This window comes from Centroberyx affinis, unplaced genomic scaffold (genome assembly GCF_046629955.1).
Source record: "Centroberyx affinis isolate AG114_WGS23_722 - 3 ecotype Tasmania unplaced genomic scaffold, CSIRO-AGI_Caff_v1 ptg001989l_1, whole genome shotgun sequence".
NCBI classification, from domain to species: Eukaryota; Metazoa; Chordata; class Actinopteri; order Beryciformes; family Berycidae; genus Centroberyx; species Centroberyx affinis.
The window spans coordinates 20,018-44,329 of record NW_027280334.1 but is presented as its reverse complement, the minus strand read 5'-3'; the positions used below and the strand labels follow the sequence as shown (position 1 = coordinate 44,329).

Genomic DNA, 24,312 nt, shown 5'->3' with positions numbered 1-24,312 from the left:
ATTATAAGATTATAATAGTATATGTAATAGTCATTTTTTTTAAACCCTGCTTCACATCCATTCAGTTCCACACATTCACACTGGGAGCTGACCAGTACAACCACAGTCAACATATATATATTTTTTTTTTGATATACCACACCATTAGAAATACATATTATCAGAAACACTTTTGCAAACAAAACAAAACAAAAAAAAACAAAAAAAAAAAAAAACTTTGGTAATTAATATTCCAGGATAGCACATTCTATATGCAAATGTGGAATATTAATTAGCAAAATGTCTGAGAAGCTTTTCTAGGCCATCATCAGCGCTGCAGCGTGTGTGTACTGCCCTCTGCTGGCGGCATGGTGAAGTGAACTCATCACACACACAGTATCTCAACACTCTGGAAGCCCTTTATTAGTTCTCCAACCTCACAACAAGCATCTGAACTTCTACGAGACCTGTGTGCAACACGGCCGACAGCTTTACAAAAAAAAAAAAAAAAAAAAAAAATGAACACAATTATGTACAGGACCGTAAACACGACAAGTTCTCTCTAACAGGAGAGGCATGCAGAGGTTCGAACGTCGGCAAGGGAACAAAAAAAAGTATACGATTAAAGGCTTTTTTTTTTTTTTCTCCAAACACATGGATGTAAAACTTGCCACTAGGTTATGATATGAAACATTCAAAAGGTTTTTTTTTTTTTTACACAGTACACAGTAAAAGGTCCACACAGTGCATGTCTTAAATCACATGGTAAAACCAAACACTTTGGTGTTTCAGCTCCTGTTGTAAAGTACTGCCTTGGAAAGAACTGCAAAATGGATTTTTGCCTTTCACACCGTCTAGATTGTCTGTTTGTAAAGTAGTGACTGATTGATTTGGCAGTGTAAAGCAACTTGACAATAAAAGTTCTTTGTTTTGGCAAAAGTCTCTTCAAACAACTCACTACAAATCTACATCTAAAAATGAGCACAATAACCAAAGCTTATGTCAAAATAAACTAGATATGTCTTATATATCTCCTATATTATACTGCCACATACTGTATATTGTATATCTTTGCCTTCATCTGACATACAAAATGTACACTGAGAGTTGATACATTTACATCATATATTAAACAATATATTTTGTCTATGTAAGATTTTCTTTGGATAAACTTTGCATACTGAGAATCACTCTATGTTTTTTTTCTTACAAGTATATTCAACACCGCCAAGTGGAACGGCGAAACATTATCTCACACATCAAAGAGTCAAAAAACTGCGGTCCAAAGCACTCAGCACCGATTGGCGATGAACAGCAAAATGAGCTGTTCTATTTGCATATTACTGATGCATAGAGCTGATGGACTGTGTGTTTGTGAATGTGGAAATCAAACCTGAAAGCATGTCAAACTCAAGTCTCTATTCACCAAATGGAAGGACTGTGTATCAGGATATATAAAGTCGGTGAAGAATTTAATCTTATTCAGCTTTAAAGGGAAAATCCACCCTGAAACTCTTTAACACTGTCAACAAACACAGCTATTGGTGATGAACTTTGCATTTCTGGGTCTGTTTTGTTGTTTGGTGTATGTATTCTTAGTCTTGTGGATAACTCGCCATATGTAGACCAGAATGCAATGCAGCCTCAAGATGTTGTGTTTTGACTAAGGGGAAAAAAATCTCCTAGAAATCCTCCTTTGGGCACAACTCAAGCCTTTTCTCCACTGGAAAAACTCTCACTCTCTAGTTCTTATTATTCTTCTTATTTCACTATCACTCTCTCCACCTACATGTAAAGCCAACAACTGATTGCGACACGCTTACTCCCCTTGGGTTGTCAAAGGGCATTCTGGGAAATGTAGGAAATCACTAACTAGGTACACCAAAAAAAAAAAATAATTACAACACTTAAAATATCTCCTGGAATGCACCGAACATCACAGACTGATGAGATCCAACAGTGTAAGAGGATCCCGAGGTGGATTTTTTTTTTTTTTTTTTTACTTTTTAATAAAAAACAATATTCTGCACAACACTATCTTCTCAGCAGATGGTTGAGAAAATGTATGAAATTCCATTTGGAGTGAATAGAGACCCCTGCAATTACAGATCATATCTATAAACGCTCACAGTATATCCAAAAAAAAAGTGAAAAGGTAAACATCACACAATATTACCTGCCCTCCCCCCACCTCTGTCCGCACTTTTATGACATGATGTACTTTCCCCCCCGTTTAAAAAAAAAAAAAAAAAAAGCTATCAAACACCCTGAAACATCACATCCAAACATCAAACCCATCATGCCGCGTCCTTGGAGGCCGGTGCGTGCTGGACCCGTCCCGTTTGGCGTTTCCTGCCGTGGGCCGGGGAGCCGGGGCGGGACGCCGAGGCCGAGGCCGACGCCGTCCGGACGCTCCTCGCCGTGGCCGGGAGGAGGGAGGAGGAGGACGGGGAGGGAGGGGAGGAGGAGGAGGAGGTGGGCGACAGGGAGGAGGAGGTGGAGGACGAGGGGGAGGAGGACGAGCAGGAGGACGAGGAGTAGCAGTTGTACTGGGGGGCCGGGGCCGGGGCGGGGGCGGGGGAGGGGGCGAGGGCGAGGCGATGCTGCCGGCGCCCGCCGCTAGCGTGGGATGGCGACGAGACGTGGCTAGACGAGGGGAGGAGACGACTCAGATTCAGAGACGGGATGAGAGACTTGTGGGGGGGAGGGGGAGGGGGAGGAGGAGGGGGGGACGGAGAGGAGGCGGTGGCGGACGGGAAGAAGGCCTGCTTGGAGCGTTGGGCGCAAGAAGAAGAAGAAGAAGAAGAAGAAGAAGAAGCAGCAGGAGAAGGAGGAGGAGGCTTGGGGACGTTGGAAGGGGGAGACAGGAGAGAGCGTCTTCCGGAGGGGGCGGAGGGCGAGGAAGCGCAGGAGGAGGAGGAGGAGGAGGAAGAAGAGGAGCAGGAGCAGGAGGAAGAGAGGCTGTTGTGGACATTTGAACAGTGAGGACCGGACAGAGAGGCGGACGAGTGCTTTCCGGAGCTATGGCACAAGGCTGGGATCTTAGAAGCAGGTAAAGCAAGGAAAGAATGGTTACTATCCCCAGCTGCTGCTCTAGGGCCTCTGCTGTTAGCCTGCAAACAGAGACCACGGGACAGGGCAGGTCAGCCGCCACAGGGGAAGAACACTCAACTTAAGGGTTCGCACAAGGCTTTGGGCCGATATTCGATATTATTCGGATATCGGCGATGTTTCCCGAATATCGCGATATTTCTGCGGTATCGTGTGTCGCTTGGATCGCAATTGCGCAAACATTTAAACTTGTAGACGTATAATCTACTAGTGCTCGGATAGTAGAAAACAAAAATAGTCATAGTTGTAGTGAAAAAATCTGTAATTTTATTTCAAGTGGGGATTATCATTACCTTCGCCAAGGAGGTTATGTTTTCGGTGCCGTTTGTTTGTCTGTTTGTTTGTCTGTCAGCAGGATTACAGAAAAACTACTGGACCGATTTTCATGAAACTTGGTGGAAGGGTGTAGCATGGGCCAAGGAAGAACCCATTAAATTTTGGAGCAGATCCGGATCCGACTCATGAACAAGCAATAATAGCACGAACCTTGGCGGAGGTCTCCGAGTGCCCTTCTAGTTATTATTATTAATAGCCTAGAAATCTGATGTGATTTGAAAGAAATAAAATATAATACAAAAAAACAAAAAGAAAAAAAACCCCAATAATATTGCATATCGCGATATTTTGGTGGGACAGCATCGCGATATAAAATTTCGGATATCGCCCAAGCCTGGTTTGTACATGTTATTCCTATGGCCTTGGCCAGTCAAGCGCAATGACTCTTTCCCAAAGCTAGAAATCATAGAACTCTAATCAAGACTGGAGTTGCCTTAACACCCAAACAGGGCGCATTTGTATTGTCACTTTTTAATGAAGAACTATAGCCGTATCGTCACAACAGCATCACGGGTAATGCCAGTTTCTATCTTTACTAGTTGAGTTGTACTTTTGCATTCAAGAATTAAGCAGCAACACCGCTCAGTTGTTTCTGGCTATGAGACACAGTAGTGAATGTTCATCTATACTAACTTAACTGGCCAAAGACATAGTAGTAACATACTTGGGGGATAAAATTCAGTGGTATTTCCCTTTATAGTCAGCATCAGCTAAGAAAAGTAAAAAAAACATTCAATTTGCAATGCAAGTTTTAGAAAATATCTTGCCAAATCATACTAGCTAATGTTTTCTTTCAGAATAATTGGAAATATTTACCACCACTACAACCTGAGGTCATTCATGGTTTCACAGTATTTGTCTGATGAAACTAATGCCACTGAACAGCGAACACTCATGCGACGCTCACAGGATGGCATACTCTTTCATGATATGATGGGGTGGATAATAACTGACGTTCTAACTGGGTAATAAAGAATCGAGTGTTTGAAAGACATCCAAATGATATTTCCACAACCTGCTGCCAGGTGAAGAGGGATGTTACACAGTGAACATGCTGATTTAGAGAAGTTTGTCAGGGTGAAGAGGAAGGCGTGCGGTGACAAAAAGCAGCCGAAAACAGTCAGAGAAGACTTAAAGGGTAAGTTTGGCGATTTTGGACCTATATATAAGTTGTCTCTCAGTACCTGTAGTACTTGGACCCGCAGAGTGTATTGGCTCCAGAGTCAGCTGTATGTTGAAACCCAAAGCTCCTGTTGCTAGGCCTCTTGTCCAACTGACAGCTGACTCGGGAGCCAGTACTCTCTGTGGGTCCAAGTACTACAGGTATGTAAGAGACAAATTGTATATAGGTCCAAAATCGGCTAACTTATCCTTTAAGGGAGACCCACATCCACTCATACAGGAGACAGAATTACACGAGAACAGCGACACATTCAAAAAAACACTACATTGCAATCACTACATATCACACTTTCTAAGAACTTTACTACTGTTGTTGAAGAGAAAAGTAATAGTATCTAGTGGCTTGTCTTTTGTCTTTTCTACCTAGTTACCTGTGGCATAAACAAGCTCAAACAGTTTGTCCAGAGCTACTGCACTACACTACTCTGAGTGTGAAATGGTTCACTACAGTAGATGAACTACAGAAATAGAATGGATAGAAAGCACACTCCCTGGTTTATTATAATCTAATCTCCCTTCACTGAGTCTCATGTACTGTATTCAGGGATGCAGTGGAGGGTAAACCCATTTAAATTCAGTTTGATCACCTTTTTATATGTGGAATAGTTTACCCACCTCTTTAGGCTGACATAAATCGTTATGATGTAAATTCATAGTATATATCGTAATAAGTACTATCAAACTGATATAGGTTAAATTACAAGTTAACGCTTTTCTGATACTTGATTTTTGTTCATATTAGTAGTTGTTTGCCTCATGATGTCATGATGATAGAGGTCAGAGTTTACCCTGGTTTTTATGCACCACTACATCACTGACTGTACTGATGTCCGACAACAAAGGTTAAAGGTTGTACAGCCTGCCATTCTAAGTGTACAAACCCACTGACCATGCGGTGATGCAGTGATAGTAATTCCCATTCTATCCACTCTACTTCAGAGCTGCTAACCCCAGGTCTCGTCAGAGTAAATCTACCTGTCTGAACTGCTTCTGGGTGTCCTGCAGGCTCTGCTGGCCCTTGGGTGCCTTCTCTGGCGACCCAGAAGAGGACGAGTGGCGCGACTTGGAAAACAACCGCTGACCGGAAGAGGGGGAACTGCCACTGGAGGTCTGGAAGGGAGAGTCATAAATAGAGATAGAGGGAAATATAACAGTTAGTTAGTTATAGACTGAGTGGGATTATGTGTGGGATATGTGGGATTATGCTGTCGTTGAAAAAAGCAAGGCAGAAATTTCTGTTGCGTGAGAGAGAGTGGTGAATTACACAGCATCATGCTCACAATACCTTCCAACACAGACATTAAAAACCACCCAAAAGCTTCAATATCAAGCAGTAAATTAACATGACCCAATATTAAAGCAACCATTGCATCCCAAGTTATTTGACCACAGTAGCACATGGAGGAAAAATGATTGTAAATCTTTGCTTTCAGTTCTAGGATGGTACAATATAAATCAAGGGGTATTTCAATCATGCATGGGGTATATGGGGATTCATTTTATGTCAATTCAGTAAGTAGATTCTTTTCATGAAATGTTTGTATAAAAAAATAAAATAAAATGCTTCTCTTACACTATATCTTGAGAACATATTGACTGAGTATTCAATTCTACTTTCAATTATCTTGTATGGTAATGTGAATCTACTTTGTGAATTGACTTAACTGACTAGTAGTAGTAGTATTAACTTAATCTCATTTCAAGGGGGCAAACAGTGGGGTATCTCAAAAAGATACTATGTCATCAATGTCATCAATATTAGCCTGTTTCTCTTCACCAGGCACTTGTCATATTACGTTGAAAAAGTTTGTACTTTGTCCTTTAGCTATTCTAAAAACATTGTGTTTACATTGTACGTCATTTCTCATCGAAACCAAAGGCTTGCAGCTAGTGGTACCCTGGTTTAAATGAGGAATGATAGCAATGCTGAACAAGCATTGCCCAGCAAGGAAGTGCCAATGCATTAAGGATTTTCATTTGATGAAGAAAAATATCCAAAAATCAAAGTTTGCCCTTTTCTTTCACTTGATGTCGCAGCTCCTATCTACGGCCATTCTGTGTCCCTCCTAGTAAACATTTGGTTTAATTAATTTGAGGACGCAAAATGGCGCAGTCGAAAATGGACCCATGGTTACCTATTAGAAGGAAGGACACAGCAGAACATATTTGTACTGTCAGATAGTCACAGTAGAGGCCCAGCCACCAGCACCATTTAAGCAAAATGCGATATGGAGGGAGAGGAACTTTAGACCCATCAGACCTGTTTCTTGGTAGAAGTTTTCACAGTCTCCTGGGGAGGCTGAGGTTTGGCCCTCTTACTCTGGGGTGGCTTCGGGCCCTTCGGGATGTGAGAGGCCGGCCTCTTAGAAGGGCTTCTCTCCCTTTCTCTTCTGACTTTGCCTCCAGGCTGAGGATCGTCTTTGGAGACCATGGTAGGACTAGGAGACAGAGGTGGTGAACAGGCAATGGAGGAAGGGGAAGAGGGGATAGTCATGCTGTCCACGCTGATTTCCAGCTGTTTGATGGACTCCTCTAGACTGTCAATGGAGTCAAACGCGCTCTTGCAGAGCTCCTCACTCCGGCTATGTGATTTGGAGTGGCCAGTTTGGATAGAAGAGGCTGTGTCGCTATTAGAAGCACTGCCTTGACCCAAGTCTATTTTTTGTTTGATATTGTTGATCTCAAACCTCTTGGTTTCCTTAGTCTCCTTCTTGGTCTCCTTCATTAACCCTTGGTCCGATGTTATCTCCTCTTCTTCCTCGTAGACAACAACCTCAAGAGTCTTCTTCCCAGTTTTGGTTGTCCCCGTTCGAATGGCCTGGCTGATGGCAGCCAGTTTGTTTTTGGGGAACTTGAATTTGAACTTCCTTTTGGTCTCCGACTTTCTAAGTGAGTCTGGTTTACACTGGTCTTTGTTGTCAGGAGATAATATATGATCTGATGCAGATCTATTTGTTGTTTGCTGGATACATGAGGAGTTCTGACCATTTGCTGTGATTTCTATCACATCAACTCCTGCATTTGCTTGAGCAATGCCAGTTTTTCTCCAAGGTAAATTCTGCTCCCGTTCCTCCTGCTTCCTCTCCTCATCATCCTCGATACTCTCTGGTGATAGAATGCTATCTAGATCCTCCTCGCTTTCAAAAATAGTAGACAGTCGCTTGTAGGCTGACTGAATGTCCATGGGCTCATTGAAGATAATGATGACAGGTTTATTGTCAAAGTCATCAAAGTTCTCACCACCTTGTTCCTCATGTGGACATTGAGTGGGGTTACCACTACTGTCCACAGCAACAGTCATCATCTCCGAGCTATTGGTTTTGGCTAGGTCCTCCTCTTTGGACTGAGTCTTGACTCTAGTCTTAGAAATTCGGAAGGAGATTTTTTTATCGATAGGGGGTGGTGGAGGGGGAGGACCCTCGTCATCAAATAGATCAGGACTCAGGCTACCTCCCTCTTCTGTGTATCCTGATTGGTCCCTGGATACATGCCTTGCTGCCTCCTGGTTCTTCTGCTGGCTGCTTTGGCTGTCAGTGAAGCTCGTTGATAGGGGGGTAGGTTTCGGGATGGGGCTAGCTACACACCCCTGATCTGAGCTCATGGGCTGATCCTCCTGTGACTTTGGTGACGATACTATAGAGCAATTCTCTGGCAGAATGTTTTCTTTTTGTAAAGTTACAACAACTTTCAAATCTGACTTCTTGACTTCTTCTGGTGCCGAGGTGGGGGCAGGCACCTTCTTGACCACCTTCTCCACATTTTTCTGGTCAGGACTTGTGATCCCAGTGTTTGGAACATTTTCTTTTTGTAGAGTAACAATTGTTGTGAACTTGACCTTCTTGTCTACTGGTGCTGGGTTTGGGGAAGACACCGGCTGGATAATGTCTTTGTTGTTCTGATCAGGACTCACAATATCAACAGTAGGAACATTTGCTTTCTGTAAAGTTACGACTGTGAGTGACTCCATCTTTTTCTCTGCTGGTGTTGGGTTTGGGGCAGGTGCCTGGTTTACTACCACCTCCTCATATTTCTGGCCAGGACTCACATTATCAACAGCGGGAACATTTTCTTGTTGTAAAGTTACAACTGGGGGTAACTCCACCTTCTTCTCTGCTGGTGCAGGATTTACGATGGGTACTTGTTTGACCACCTCCTCTTCTTCCTCCTTCTGTTCAGGACACAGAGCATTTTTCCCAGCTTCATTGCCTTCCTCCAGTCCAAATGCTATCACCTGTTTCTCAAGGCAGCCATCTGCAGTTCCTGGTTGAGAAGCTACCTGGTGGTCAGATGTTAGTAACTCGGGAGGATTTTGATTGGCCACCTGTGATGTTGGAGATGTCCTCTCCTCTCCTTTGCATTGGTCATTTCCTCCTGGCAAAGGATTCTCATTTGACAGGTCTGCAGTGACATAATACATGACCTAAAAACAGAAAACGAGAGGAACAGGACTACATCATTAGGAAATTAGAAAAAAAATCACTCTAGTCACTATTTCTTTACTCCTAACTTTAAAGGCATAATCTGCAATTGTCTTAATATATCAAATATTGATATATACAGAGATTCTGGGAGGGTAGGACTTCTCTGCAAATTTCATATCCCACCATACCTCAAAATACAGGTCTATTTTGATCTGCTGTTTACATACGCTAGAAATGTAAAGAAATCATTCACACCTGAAAAATACAATTACGACTCAATTCAAAGTTCTTTTTGTATCAATAGCTCATTCAATCATTTTTAATTGAAAAATTAATACTTAATCCAATACATTAAAATATGAAGAAAACAATTTAACAGTACAGCTGACTTAAGGAATAAAGGGAGTTGGTGGTACATAGCTTCCCCATTGTTAACACAAATCATGAACTGCCTTCCCCCATGGTTGTCAAACATTCCATGGATGCCAAGAGTCTGCGGGTTTTCATTCCAACCAAACACTTCAGCAGCTTCACTAATTAGCACAGCTTCAATCTGAAAGGAGGACCTAATCATTGAAATGAGCTGGTGTAGTGTTTGGTTGGAATGAAAACCTGCATATACATGGGCCTCGATGGCACATGGTTGAGAACCACTGGATTAGAGGAATGGAAAGGGAAGGGAACTTGACATTTTGCCTGTCTACAATCCACCCAGTAGATGACATTTTCATGTGGAAGAGGTCTGTTTGAACCAGGAGAGCGTGCCTTACCCTGGGAATCTGTGGTGGAGTGCTACTGCTGTTGTCATCTGTGTTGAACAATGGGTTGTCTCTCCAGAGCTGAATCTGATCGGTGGGACAGTGTATATTGATGAGTAGGAAAACAAGTCGTTGTGTATGGCCGTGCGTGTGCTTACGAGTGCGCTTGTGTATTTGTGCTTATGTGTGCACTTGTATGAATGTGGTTAATGGTTCATGTATGTGTGTTTGCATGCACGTGTTTTATATATAAAGTCAGGTAGAGTGTACTCCGTCCCAGTTAGTAGGAAAGACTTCAGCAGCCAAGGCAGGGTAGCACAGTAGTTGCTTTATTAATCCACAAAAGGCATGTATAGAGAATGTAAAGTCCACTTGGCCAAAGATGGAATAAGACATTGAGGGAAGAGATGGAAATGTTAGCCTGTTAACCCATGGCTGGTATGTCTTCCAAGAAAAAGAGAGAGAGATGGAGTTTATAGAGTAAGAGTAGAGGCCCAAATCCTTCAGTTTCATCCCTGATTCAGAGTCAAAGACACAACAATAGATTGAGAAATGAATAGGATGTATCCCCATCTAGGGACAAGTCCGGCTTACAGCTGATGAATCCATCTAGATGCACTCTAGATGCATTGCTTTTCATCTGCATTAGAATTTAAAAGCCAGCTGTAAAAGGGACCATTACATTATGATAAAAGCAGCACAGCTTCATTTGGAGAGGAAGGGATACTCTGCTACAGCGTTAATGAAGTATCGCAGTTGGAAAACACCTGTTAGATGCATCATGATACCCAAGAAATTATGAGAAAAGAGAGAGTAATTGACCTCACGAGTGTTAATCCTTTAGTGGAAACTCAGGTTGATGTGTGAATTAGAAGCAGAGGAAGATATTCAACACAAACCACAAATAATGACTGTCTTCATTATTAAAACAACCTAATGTTTAGTGCTGTTGGTGAGACTGCACAATCATTACCTTGGATGTGTTTAAGGGTTAGATTATAGATCCAGGTTAGTTAGAGTTAGATAAACACTGGAACAGAAAAATCAGATGTTTAACTCTTTATGGGCCAAATCTGATCTTTTTATGGCTTAGTGAAACAGGTAAAAGTCCTTTTACGTTGCTGGTGTTCTCTCGACTCATTAAGAAATGTTGAGTTCATTGCCCACTAAAAAGTCCTCAGATTTATTCTTTTAAAGGTGCACTTAAGTTCACACTTTGGTGGCCCCATATGGCAGGGGGTTTGGATTTTGAGGACTTCATTACCCAGAAACCCTGTAAGGTGATGTCAGAAAACTGAAAGTCTTCTTCTTACTTAGAGAAGCTTTAGTGAGCAGTAAATAATTTTTTTAATTTAAATTTTTAAAACAGATTCCTTGTTGTTTCTCCCTAATTAGAAAGCCATAGAAAGCTGACAATTAGATATGTGCAACAAAGAGTTAAAAATCTGAATTTCTGTGCCTGAATAAATTCAGCCATTAATGATTAGTGCTGTTAGTGGATTTTTTTTTTTTTGTTTTTTTTTTTACCTTAGGGTCAATCTCTCGGCTCTGGGGGTCAGAGGCTGAGAGGTCAACCACACATCTGGTGCTTACTTCCTTCACAGTGCATTTCTGAAACACCTGGGCAAGGGGGGCAAAGGGTAAAGGGTTATGGGTAAAGGGTAAAGGTCAAAGGTCACTGGAAGAGTGGTGGGTCAAGAGGTAGGGATGGAGTGGAGTGTAAACCTACCTAAACTCAGTTGACCCATCTTTTTCTTTGTGGAATGTACTTTTATCCACATTTTAAGGCTGACATGAATCGTTATGACATGAGATTCATACTGCACATCATAGTAAGTAGTAGCCAACTGATGTAAGTTATGTGAGTACAGGATATTTTAAAGTAACTAAACCCCAAACCCAAATCTGGGTAAAGCCTGACATCTAATGGCAAAAAGCATGCTACTTGATCTGCTTTTGTGGAGGTGTAAGAAATCCAAGTGGTAAATCAATCTACCTGCAGTTCTTTCATGAACTTGTCGTCCTCCTCTTTCTCATCATCATCATCATCATCATCGTTGTCGTCGTCCTCCGTGTCTGCTGAAGCGGGAGCAGGGGTGGCGGCGGGAGGCGGGACCGGGGCGGGGTGAGGCATCTGGGGTTTGGGCTTGACTTCCGGCGGCTGCCTGGGCGGTTTGGGCTGAGGAACCGCGGCCGCCTCCTTCTCATCCTCATCCTGAGGGAGATGGAGGAAACGATAAAGGAGTATACCACCCAGAATAAATACACACTCCTGTTTTTCTGGGTCAGTTTGACTATTTTCAGATTTGCACCAAGGTCTTAAGTTCACCAGGCTCTCTGCAGGCTTCAAAAAGCCAAATTTACAACTTTGTAAGACATTTTGAATGCTACTTGGAATTGAATTTAAGACCAATTTAAAAAAAAAACACAAAGCAACATCAATTTAAGTGGACACACACACACACACACACACACCTGTGCTCCAACAGGCTCTTTCCTGGTGGTGAAGATCACCTCTCCTGACCTTCCTGTGGTAAGGCCTGGACTGGCTGCATAGAATCTGGATGATAATGATAGTAAGATCATTATAAAGTAATACATTAACTATAACACTACGACAACCTAAACAAGCAGCATACGCAATTTTACAAAATATTTAACTGATCTCTGATGCATATATTTCATATACTCGATATACAGACATTCTAGTGTTGCAACTGTCAGTTGTGTTATGTTTTGATATAAGGCTGGGCAATCATTCAATATTATCGTTTATCGTCTTTCAGTGGAATCATATCGTGACGATATGAAGATATTTTAATATCGTGACACATTTCTGCTGTCTGAATTGATGATGACAAGCAAATTTTACTTAAAAACTCTGATAAAATGAGGTATGGTAGGAATATTATTTGAATATTTCTGTTTTGTTTGACATCACACCTAACATTACCATTTGGTTCAATGAGATGAACGTTAATTTGATTATTTAACATGATTTTACATACATGAACCATATCGTGATATATATTGATAGAGAAAAATCCTTATGATTATCATGATATTGATTTCAACCATATCGCCCAGCCCTATTTTGATATACCCTATTTGCTATATTCTTCTTTTTTCTTGTGATACCTAACATTTTTCCCAACAACCCTACATGGCACTATCAATTTAAAAGGATCAATTTCCTTATATAAAACCATCCATTCCACTGGTATTCTAACCAGGGTACCTGCAGGTTTCAAAAAAGCAAAATTTTAAACTTTTTAAAGATCAATTTAACAACCAAAATAAAGAATTCAAGCTGTCAAAACCAGCCTATTTCTGACAGATCATAGCTTATGAAAGCTCTGACACTATAAATGAGCAGTAAAAGAAAAAGGAAAACAGGGAATTCAATGTTTAAGGACATTATCTCCAATATGTTTGCCATATTGTATTAGAGTAACAGTGGACATGCATGTGTAGTAATGTAATACAACATAAGAAAATCAAACCAACACTCCTGCTGGTCCCATTCATCTCTTTTGGTGAAACTACACAATTCATGATATTTCTCTTATTTCACTCTGCCTCGGACTAGATATCACTGACTGTAAAGAACCTGCCAATACCGCCATCTAATGTTACGGCGGCATCGGAATGAACCTTTTTCAGCTGACCTTCGCGGGGGAGGAGGAGGAGGAGACTTGCCGGCCTTGTCGGGACTCGGCCTCCTCTCTTTCTCCACGCTGGACCGCCGGGGCTTCTCCACCAGCGGCCGGCCGCAGCGCTCCGGGCCGGGAGGGGTCGCGGGGGGAGGAGGAGGGGTCGAGGGGGGAGGAGGAGGAGGGGGGGTCGAGGGAGGGGGAGCCGGGGAGGGAGCCGGGGGAGGAGGGGTCGAGGGGGGAGGAGCCGGGGAGGGAGCCGGGGGAGGGAGATCGGGGGGAGGAGGCTCCACAGCGGCCGCGGGAGGCTGAGACGCTTCTGCTGGGGCTGGATGCACCAAAACGAATGTGTTTAAAATCGATAAAAAACATTATATTTAGGGCTGAACGATTTTGAAAGAACATCTAATTGTGATTATTTTGACTGATATTGCAATTGCGATATGATTTGCGATATTAGAGGGAATGATAATTTTTACATCATTATTCTAATTTTCATTGAAAAACGTATTAAAATGATCATGGTGTGATTTTTGCAGGGATCTGTACCAAACAAAGATGTTTTCTTAAGTCTGTAGAATATGATGTGTAGGCCAGGACATCTCTGCAGCACCACAATATTTACTTTAAAATGCTATTTTGACACATTTCACCTTTAACAAATATTGCGCCTCCTGCCATTTGAAAATTGCAGTAGGCCATATTGCAATTTCAATAAAATTTCGATTAATTGTTCAGCCCTAATTATATTATGTAAATATGTTTCAACAAAAAATGAGATACCCACCATTTCAAACATTGACACCCACTTTTATAAAATGATTGATAGCACAGCATAAATAAAACTAATTATAATACTTATATTTTAAGTATCACAGTGCCTTCAGAAACTTAGAATTTTACTTACCGACTCAAAACATTTGAGCTTTTCAATTTTAAATAATTTGGAAAATAAATCCAAACATCCATTTTTGATATCATGGGTTGTTGAGTATAGATAGGGGTTGAATACTTTCTGATGGCACTGTATTGTTTGTGTGTTGTTTGCTGTATTGAATCGAAGAAGCTTACCTGGGTCTGAGGGTTGTGACATGGGGGCGTCCACCTCATCAGGCAGCTTGGGAGCTTGGTCTTCCTGGGGGTCTGGCAGGGCCGCTTCCTGCTCCACCGGGGCTGCAGTGGATACAGAGCAAAGGTCCTGGTTAGGGATTCACAAAGGCCTGTACTGATATTGGATATTAGCCCCATGCAGGCTATAAAAAAAGATTATCACTAGTGAAGAATTTCCCCTGATACCTTAATCATTACCCTTACAAAAAAAGTCACATGTGAAAGCCCACATGTGAATTCAAAGCAAAATGTTGGTTTTCGTACATGAACAAGTGACATTTTCCCTCGATATTTTCACCTGCAAACTGTTTATTTGCATGTGAATTGAAGTTTTCACATGTGAAACAGATACTGACAGGTGAAAATGTGAAAAAAAAGTGCACATGCGGAAAATTAACACATCTAGAAACTGAAGTAAAAACCGTAAAAACTGTCACATAACATCAGAAAACAAAGTAAGACATTTTTTTCACGTGGGTTTTCACATGAAGGTTTAAGAAGTATCAAAAGTGCATGAATGTGCCTTCCTTATGTACTATAAAGCATTAAAGCATACAATTTTAGATGGAAACTCCCATTACTTTGTGGTCATCTTAAGAACAAACCGCTCTCAGCTTGTGGGATAATAAAGATCAACCTTGAAGCGTCAGGTCTAGCGGGGTCTCCTGCTCCGACCGGGGTGCAGGGGCGGGCTTCTCCCCCTCGCCGGTGTCTGACACTTCCAGGTCGGGGATGGAGCTCATCAGGCTGGCCTGGGCCTCCTGGAGCATCTGGTCAAAGTCTGCAGCAGCGGTGGTGGTGGTGGTGGCGTCGGCGGGAGGAGGCTGGCTGGGAGCGGTGCCGCTGGACTGGTCGGGCTGGCTGGTGTCGGGCCCCGGCTGGCTCGCACTGCTGGTTTCTAGACTCTGACTCCCCTCTGGGGTTTCTGTCTCTGTAGTCTGTGGAGGACGGAGGATGGAAAATGTTTACTTATTGCACCTTTAAAGAGTAACCCAAATCTGTGGTGAAGCCTGACATCTGATGGTGAAAAGCAGGGTACTGAACTGGCCATCTGCTATTGGCTGATCTTGATGTCACCACCTGTTGTACTCTATAGAAGGCAGTGGTGGAAAGTAACTCAAGTACTGTACTTAAGTAAAATTTTGAGATACTTGTACTTTACTTGAGTATTTCCATTTGATGCTACTTTATACTTCCACTCCACTACATTTCAGAGGGAAATATTGTACTTTCTACTCCACTACATTTATTTGACAGCTTTAGTTACTTTTCAGATGGAGATTTGACACAATGGATAATATAACAAGCTTTTAAAATACAACACATTGTTAAAGATGAAACCAGTGGTTTCCAACCTTTTTGGCTTTTGACGTCTTCCAAAAAGCAGTGTGTAGTCGGGTCACATTTCAGATGTCTATGAGTTGTTAACAGCTCCACCAAATAGTGATTTTTCCCTCTAAACCTCACATGGTTTCATTTCAGTAAATGTTCAAATGATCCAATATTTCAGCAAAAATCAAAGATTAGAGAAAAAGTAAAAAAGCTGAAAACAGATTTGTGTATCAGAACTTTGTTTTTTCTTCTTTCCTCTCCCATTAATCATCTCACGACCCCTCAGATTTATCCGGTGACCCTTTGGAGGGGCCGACCCCTAGGTTGGGAACCACTGGACTAAATTAGCTAACTGTATATAAGTAGTTCAGACTAGCTCCACCTCCAGCAGCTACAACAGTAACATGCTGCTTACACACTGATGCTTCAGTATTAATAATCTAATGATGTCATATATAATAAAATATCAGTCAGAGGGACCAAACCACTACTTTTACTTTAATACTTTAACTACATTTTGCTGCTAATACTTATGTACTTTCACTTAAGTAGGATTTTTCATGCAGGACTTTTACTTGTAATGGAGTATTTTTACATTGCTGTTTTGGTACTTTTACTTAAGTAAAGGATCAGAGTACTTCTTCCACCACTGATAGAAGGTGACATCACCAGGCTTCACCACACATTTGGGTGGGGTTTAGTTACTCTTTAAATTGGTTTTCACCACTGTGTCTCACTGTCTAACCCTGTCAGAGTGATGCTTCAAGAGTAGCTATTGAACTGAATGATCTAATAACACTGTAAACTAAGTATTCAGCACCACTAGTACTTAATGTATACTGTACAGTATCAGATCAATATCTCATAATGTCAGTAAGCATTCAGCACATACGCCCGTTTGTTTTATGGCGGTCCTGCCAGTGCAGCTCTCCTCTGCTGATGTGAGTGGCGGCTGGTCGGCTGCAGCTGTTGTACTGCAGAGTGTATCTGCCTGCAGGGGGACCGTCCTCTTCTGCAGGGCGGGGCTGCTCTCTCTGCTGCGAGGGCTCACCTGCACACCACGGTTACAACAACAAGTCAACCTTATTCACATACAATGGAACAGCGAGTGCACACAAATGTTTTCACCAATACACACAGGACCTAATCTCACTATCCCTTGTGCTATTTAGGGGTGGGACAATATCTCGAAATTCAATATATCACAATACAAAAATGTGGCAATATGTATCGTGGGGCAGGAAAATGAATGGTGATATTAGCTTCATTTTATCCTGCTGTAGTAATCACATATGAGACGGCTTGACCATCACAATTTCACAAGCAAACCAAATTTGACCTACTGTTTCTTAAAAAAAGAGTAGCTGGGTATTTACAGAGGCTTTTTTTATACTTTATATGTATATGTATATGTAGATATATATACAGGCATATGTCAAAGAAATCCATAAAGCGAAGATGCTTTCAAAACTAATGAAATGAAAAGTTTCTGAATATCAAAAATGTACAATAAACAACAGTCTACTGACACACTAATGCAGAAAACAAACATCTAAGACTTCTAAGAAATTTATATAAAAAATCTAGGGTGCCTAAGACTTTTGCACAGTACTGTGTATGTATATATATATATATATACGTATATATATATGTATATATATATATATAGTCATTTCAACTCGTTATTCATCAGAATGAAAGGAAACTTATTTCCTTTATCCACTGAGAAAGTGTTCTGACTGATACTCACCCTTTTTTTAAAATTCTTTATAAAATATTAGCTAATTTGCATATGATAAAAAATTACAAAAAAAAAAAAAAAAAAGTTACAAATAACCATTTCATAAAACAAAAAATGTTTTGTATTTGTGTCCATATTCAACATATTATTTTGTCCTCCTATTCACCTGTAGTGCCTCACCATAAATTAGCCTACAACACCTCCAGAAGGATCAGCAGTAAATCCTGGCATCTCATAACAAATTCATGCCAATTTCTCCACACAGATCATTTACTTTTCATCTCAATTATCTTCTTACATGTAGCTTTACATGAAGGACGCAGAACGGGCCTACCTTGGCTATGGTCGGCGAGTCTCGTCCGCGAGTGGGGGTCAGCGGGGGACTGGGGTGGTGAGGGGAGGACTGGATCGCCGCGGCCGCGCAGCTCTTGACTCGGTGGGCCGTGGCGGGAGAGACCTCGGCCTGGGTCCCGGTGGACGAGGGGCTGGGGAGAGGGGGTCTGACCGAGGAGCGGGGCTGGGGCTTGGGGGAGTTCTGGGGCGTCTGGGTCTTGGGCGGGCCCTGGTCCGCGTCCGGGACCTCCAGAGGCTCGGCTGGGGCCGATCTGGCCGGAGGGGTCGACTCCGACACGCACCTGGGGACGAGATGGAGATCAAAGATGGAAAACGCACATCATTTGCATAGAAGATGCTTTACTTTTTCTAAGACCTTTTTTTTGGGGCATTTCTGCTTTTTTGGACAGTTTGAACTGTAGAGCAGTGGTTCTCAACGTGGGTTCCGGGGACCACCAGGGGTCCTTGAGGGGGTTCCAGGGGGTCCCCAGCAAATTGATGAATTGTTAAACTTTTTTTTAAACCATTATTTTATTTACAAGGAGTTAACACCATTAGAGAATGTAGAAGAATGACTATTTTGATCACTTTCACTGTTTTCTCTCTGCCTACAATAGAGATAGTAATAGGATTCTGGACAAAATCAGATCTAACAATAAAAATATTCTGAGATTTGGATCATCAAATGGGGGTCTGTGGCTCTAATGTGGACTAGTCAAACTTAGTCAGTCAAACTTAAATTCAGTAAATTTCAACTAAACTACATTAAGCGAGGCTAAGTTCGACTCGTACCTGCGGAGAGCGCCGAGGGCCTCGGTCAGAGCTTTGACCCTCTTCAGCATGGAGTCCATCTTGTGGGGCTCCTCCTTCAGGAAGCGCACCGCCTCCACCTCCACCCTCAGCACCGAGCGCATCTTCACCTGCAGCTCCGGAAACTCACCTGGGAGAGAACGACCGTGTTAAAAGTCGCAACGAAAAGAAAAAAAGGAATTTTGAAAGGTGTTCAGCTAATTTTCCATATCATCGTTTATATCTATTTAACAGAGGTGGGGACTCGAGTCACGTGAACTTGTGCTTGAGACTTGACTTGGGTTCTGGTGACTTGGGACTTGACTTGGGTTCTGGTGACTTGGGACTTGACTCTGACTTGTACTTTGATGACTTGAAAAGGTTTCTAAAGTCTTGACTTGAGATCTTGTGTAAATGACTTAGATTGAAAGTGATGAGATTTGTTCCAGCAGACGACTGAATTGAAATTCTGTTTTCTGAATTTGTATGGAATGATTGAATTAATTGAAGTTGAAACTGATTCTAGAAATCAAACTCATGATGCTCTTACCGAGTTTTTATCCTATTAAAACCATATTGCATTGAAAAGTCCTAGATATTTAGTTTTCTTTAAGATATTAAATTGATACTGGACTCTTGATTTGTTCTGACTTGACTTGCTGTTCTACATTTAGACTCGAGACTTGACATTAATGACTTGGACTTGACTTGGAAATCTACATTTAGACTTGGGACTCGACTTGAGACTTGTGCCTCAAGACTTGAGACTGACTTGGGACTCGAGCAAAGTTGACTTGGTCACACCTCTATGCTATTTAAAAATAAACAGTCATAAATCCAGATTCTACTTTTGGAGCTATACACCCGAAGCCACTGACCTTTGAGGATGGCCAGCGCCTCTCCGACCCTCCGGAGGTTGACCGCTCCCTCCTCCACGTCTCTCAGAGTGATTGACAGCTGACCAGGACTGGAGGCGGAGTTTCTTCTCAAATGGTCCACATAGTTCTCCAATTCACTGAGGACACGAGAGAGACAGAGACGAGTAATGTAGTGTAATGGTTAACAGAGGTTGAAAAATGAACTATGTAGTAACCATTTATAAACATAAGATGGCAGCAGAGTTTTAGTGTATGGTGCATATATGCAAGTGGAAGTTATGTAAATAAATATCCGTCCTTTGTGCATTGGTTGGTCTCTTTTGGAGTTCTTCCTTTTCTATCAGTGTGCATGTTCTTGTTGGTTTCTTTCTGTCTCTACATTTTGAATCCATTCACCTTAGACAAACCTCCCAAACTATAAACTATAGGACTTTTCCTTACAGTGCAGACATCTGTCACTTGCTCTACTGATTTTCTGCAATACACAGGTATCAGGTTTAAGTTTCTGGAGAGCTGACTTGACTTTCATCCAAATTGCTTAACGTTTTTGGACGAATGCCTGATGCTGACTGCAGATTATCCCGGGTGTTAGGGTTAGGGTTAGACGTCAAAGACTGGCTCCGCGGCCTAAAAATGGATTGTTGGAGGATCAAAATGAGTCCTGAAATGACTCGGAAACAATTCCAATCTAAAGATATTACCTTATTGAACCCTATGAACACTTTCTTATGGTACTTCATACACTAAACACTAAAACACTAAAACACTAAAACCTCCGAACCACTGTTATGTTGTGTTGAGACAATCCTGGGCAAACCAGTTTGACTGTCTGTGAGTTCATAAGGCAGGCTAAGGTGTGTGTGTGTGTGTTTGTGTGTGTACAGAAGATCAACAGAAAGTGTTTGAGCAGACATAACCTGGGAGGTATTTCTTGGCTAGAGCCCTAGACTTCAAACATCACCACTGCATTGTTTGTCTGAGGTCAGTCTTGTTGCTAATGATAACTACACGCGTGTTATAAGTACGCACTTATACCGAATGGTAATGAACTGACTATGACTCACGCCCGCGGTATTCCTGTCACTCTATCAATCTTAAAAGACCCATGAGGGAGTTTGCTGAGTCACAAATGTCGCCCAGGCAAGAAGCAAGCAGCCACATGTCCTGGCATGGCATGGGGTCTAAATATGGGAAGACAAGCGTGGGAAAGGACGAGGGGAAAAAAGACACTTTCCCCAACATGTAAACAAATCGCAAAATCCTTCCCATATCAACCTGCCAGGCCTCACCACACCGACAGCGCTCTCGGTCCCTCTCGGCCTATTTTATTTCAACTTTATCGAGGTATTTACAAGTTTAAAGCAATATTCCACCTAGTTTTAACATGGGAGTTATTTGGCACTTGGACCACCATGAAAACCAGATCAGATGCAGCTGGACGAGTTTGTAGCATTAGGATTTTTTACTTCCCGTTCATTTGAATGAAGCCATGAAAATAACCTGAAAACTGACATTTAACACGTTGGTGAACAGATTGAACAACAGATCCTGCTGCTGTGATTTTCACTTGACTGTTGGTCCAACGTTTTAGAACAGAATTTCGCCAAATAGCATTTTTATTGATAGAAGAGAACATAGCGGAGGGATACCATTTAGGAGAGATAGTTCCTGTTTGAGAGACCAGATCTACTTTTACCAGATCTATCAGGCAGTTGGTTCCAGTGCTGTGCTGCATAATGACTAAAAGCTGCTTCTCCTTGTTTAGATTTTGTTCTGGGCACCACTAGCAGTCTACTCCCCAGTGATCTACGAGGTCTCGCGGGGTTATATTGCTCAAGCATATCAGTCAAATATTTAGGGCTAACTCCCATGTAGAGATTTATAAGTAAGTAATAAAACTTTAAAATCAATTCTGTGGCTTACTGTCAACCAGTATAGAGATTTAAGGACTGGGATGATGTGGGCTGTCCTTTTGGCTTTGGTCAGAACTCTTGCGGCTGAATTTTGAATAAGTTGCAGGTGCCTCATGGTCTTTTTAGGACGTCCTGTCAGAAGTCCATTGCAGTAATCAATTTTGCTGGAGATAAAAGCATGAATCAGTTTTTTCCAAATCTTGTTTGGTTTGTTTTAAAAGCAGGATCTGTTGTCGAATCTGTTCACCAACGTGTTAAATGTCAATTTTCAGGCTATTTTCTTGCCTCATTCATATGAATGGGAAGTAAAAATCTGAACACTACAAATTCATCCAGCTGCATCTGATCTGATTGATTAGTGATTAGTTTATATTCTGGTTTTCATGGCGGTCAAGAGCCAAATAACCCCCATGTTAAAAGTAAGTGGAATATTCCTTTAATTTAAAATAAACCTGCATAACATGGGGAAAAAGTTCTCACTTTTAATTACTGTATTTAAGACGTTTTAAATACAGATAAAAGATAAAAGGCCAAAAATGTGTGCCTCACCTAATTCTCTATACACAGCCATGTGAACCCTATTAGCATTCACTTACATGTACACTATTATTAGACACGTGCTGGCAGGCAGCCAGTGTTATGCGTAGCTTTGCTGGATAATGTAAAGCATCTAAGTAGGCACTGTAGGTCATAGACTGAGCTAATGCAAATCAACCCCACTTTAATGCTTCATTATGACTCAGTGATTCCCTTACTTTACTCGCTAATATAGTCATTAAGATGGTTAATTTCAACGCTTGCACAGCCATGCCAGACATGGTTACTGCTCAGTCCCTGCTCATACTAGAGCCTCAGTATAGTGCTGCTGATTTTTTAAAAGAATATTTTTTATAGTATCACTAGCTAGTACATTGTGGAGACTGTTGCAAAAGACAGAGGTGTAGACATGGAACAAAGGGCTCAAACTCACAAGGTATGCAGGGTATCTTCAAGTCCTTGAAAGTCTTAAATGTATCTAAATTTCTAAAGGCCTTAAAAAGAATTAACATGTCTTAGTTGCATCTTATCTTATCTTATGCATCTTATCTGCTTTACTAAACAGAACTAGACTAGAAATAGGCTGGATTTGCCAGCTTTGTATCCTTATTCAGGGTTTTAAATTGGTCTTACATTCATTCGGTCACATTAAAAAGGTCTTGAAATGTCTTAAATTTGGCTTTCTGAGTTCTAAGTTCCACAAATACTGTTATTCAATGGATGTTTTTGACAAAAAATACAAGCAAACAAGTAAAAAAAATCAGTCTGAACCCATCAGATCTTGTTGGATCATCTTAGGTTTGGGGATAAATTTCAGACTCTTCACCATTCTGCTCTTCAATAAGCAGCCAGATAAAGTGGGAGACGTACAGGTAACTACACATAAAAAGCAGAGAATACTTCAGTTATAGCCAGATGTAGATATAAACTCTGGGTTGCCCTGCTGATATAGAGTGACTGAAACTGATGAGCTGCAACTGATTTACTGACTTGACTCACTTTTCCCATAACGGCCTGATCAAAGATGCACTGAAATGCACCCAGGAGGGGATTGTTGGCTCGATGTGATGGTATATTGGTATTTCTGTGTCTGATTCGCGTGCTGAGAGAGTGAATTTCAGTGCGATAAATGGATTCATATCATTTTGAATCACACTCAGTATGAATTAAGAGCCAGAAACTCGATAAATGCCAGGCCTTTCTTTGCCTCCATCGTGCTAAGCGGTCGATCTGTAACGTCCTACCATGAGAATCAGCTGTGATCTCTCCAGAAACCCCAATCACACTCGATCAGATCAACGTCCATTTGCCTCACGCTAATTCTTCCGATTGTATTTCTTCACATTTTCTGTACGCCATAAGACACAGCCTTGTTATTTCAGCTTCAGTTGCAGCCAAGTCAGTGGGGGTGTAGTGTGTGAACGTTGAAAAAAAAAGGCTAAATTATTACTTTGGAAACCACTAAGGGAAAGTCCAATCTGTACTCCAAACGGAAACAAAAGGATAATCCCACCATCATAAACCGAAATACATGGTTGGGGATTTTTCTTCTGTCTCAAACTGTTTTGTTTGCGCTCTTGATACACGGAACAACAACATGCACCAGTGAAGCATGTAGTTTTAAGCGGTAGTTCCCACCAGTGACCATACAGAAACCAGAATTTAATTTGGAAAAATAGGGTGAATCTTAGTTAGGTGGGGTGAGACGCGATTCTCTGTTGCAGCCCCATTTAGATTTAGACTGATAACAGTGACAGCTGGATGTATTTATGCATAAAAAGCTTGCCTAGTGCAGCTTTAAAGTCACAATTAAAGTCAAAAATCGGAAAAAAAAATCATAAATGTTTATTTTCTTGTATTTGTATATCAAAACCCCATTACTAGGCTTGGGCGATACCCAAATGGAATATCACGATACTGTCCAGCCAAAATATCACGATATACAATATTATCGTGATATTTGTTTCCCAGGTTTTTTTTTTTTTTAGCTATTTGCTATACCCAAATGTAATATCACGATTCTGTCCAGCCAAAATATCACGATATACAATATTATCGCGATATTTTTTTTCCCAGGTTTTCTTTTTTTTTTTAGCTATTTGCTATACCCAAATGTAATATCACGATTCTGTCCAGCCAAAATATCACGATATACAATATTATCACAATATTTTTTTTTTTTTTCCTGCTATTTCCAGAAAAACAGGCTGATTGTGGAAAAGGGAACCTACAAATTTTT

General features: G+C 41.4%; 1 protein-coding gene across 1 annotated transcript in view; it reads right to left on the bottom strand.

Annotated features, from left to right (window-relative positions):
- Positions 1–265: 265 nt before the first annotated feature.
- LOC139653856 (sickle tail protein-like) overlaps positions 266–24,312 on the bottom strand; it is a gene marked incomplete at its 5' end in the record, with an annotated part of 43,520 nt that continues 19,473 nt past the window's right edge. The window contains 15 exons of the mRNA XM_071530858.1: positions 266–2,625; positions 5,584–5,718; positions 6,869–7,503; positions 7,579–9,028; positions 9,800–9,874; positions 11,315–11,407; positions 11,784–12,002; positions 12,263–12,347; positions 13,456–13,768; positions 14,512–14,613; positions 15,188–15,488; positions 16,775–16,933; positions 17,958–18,258; positions 18,749–18,896; positions 19,624–19,760. Of these exons, the coding sequence (XP_071386959.1) occupies positions 2,599–2,625; positions 5,584–5,718; positions 6,869–7,503; positions 7,579–9,028; positions 9,800–9,874; positions 11,315–11,407; positions 11,784–12,002; positions 12,263–12,347; positions 13,456–13,768; positions 14,512–14,613; positions 15,188–15,488; positions 16,775–16,933; positions 17,958–18,258; positions 18,749–18,896; positions 19,624–19,760 (4,180 nt within the window). The remainder of the gene's footprint in view (positions 2,626–5,583; positions 5,719–6,868; positions 7,504–7,578; positions 9,029–9,799; positions 9,875–11,314; positions 11,408–11,783; positions 12,003–12,262; positions 12,348–13,455; positions 13,769–14,511; positions 14,614–15,187; positions 15,489–16,774; positions 16,934–17,957; positions 18,259–18,748; positions 18,897–19,623; positions 19,761–24,312) is intronic.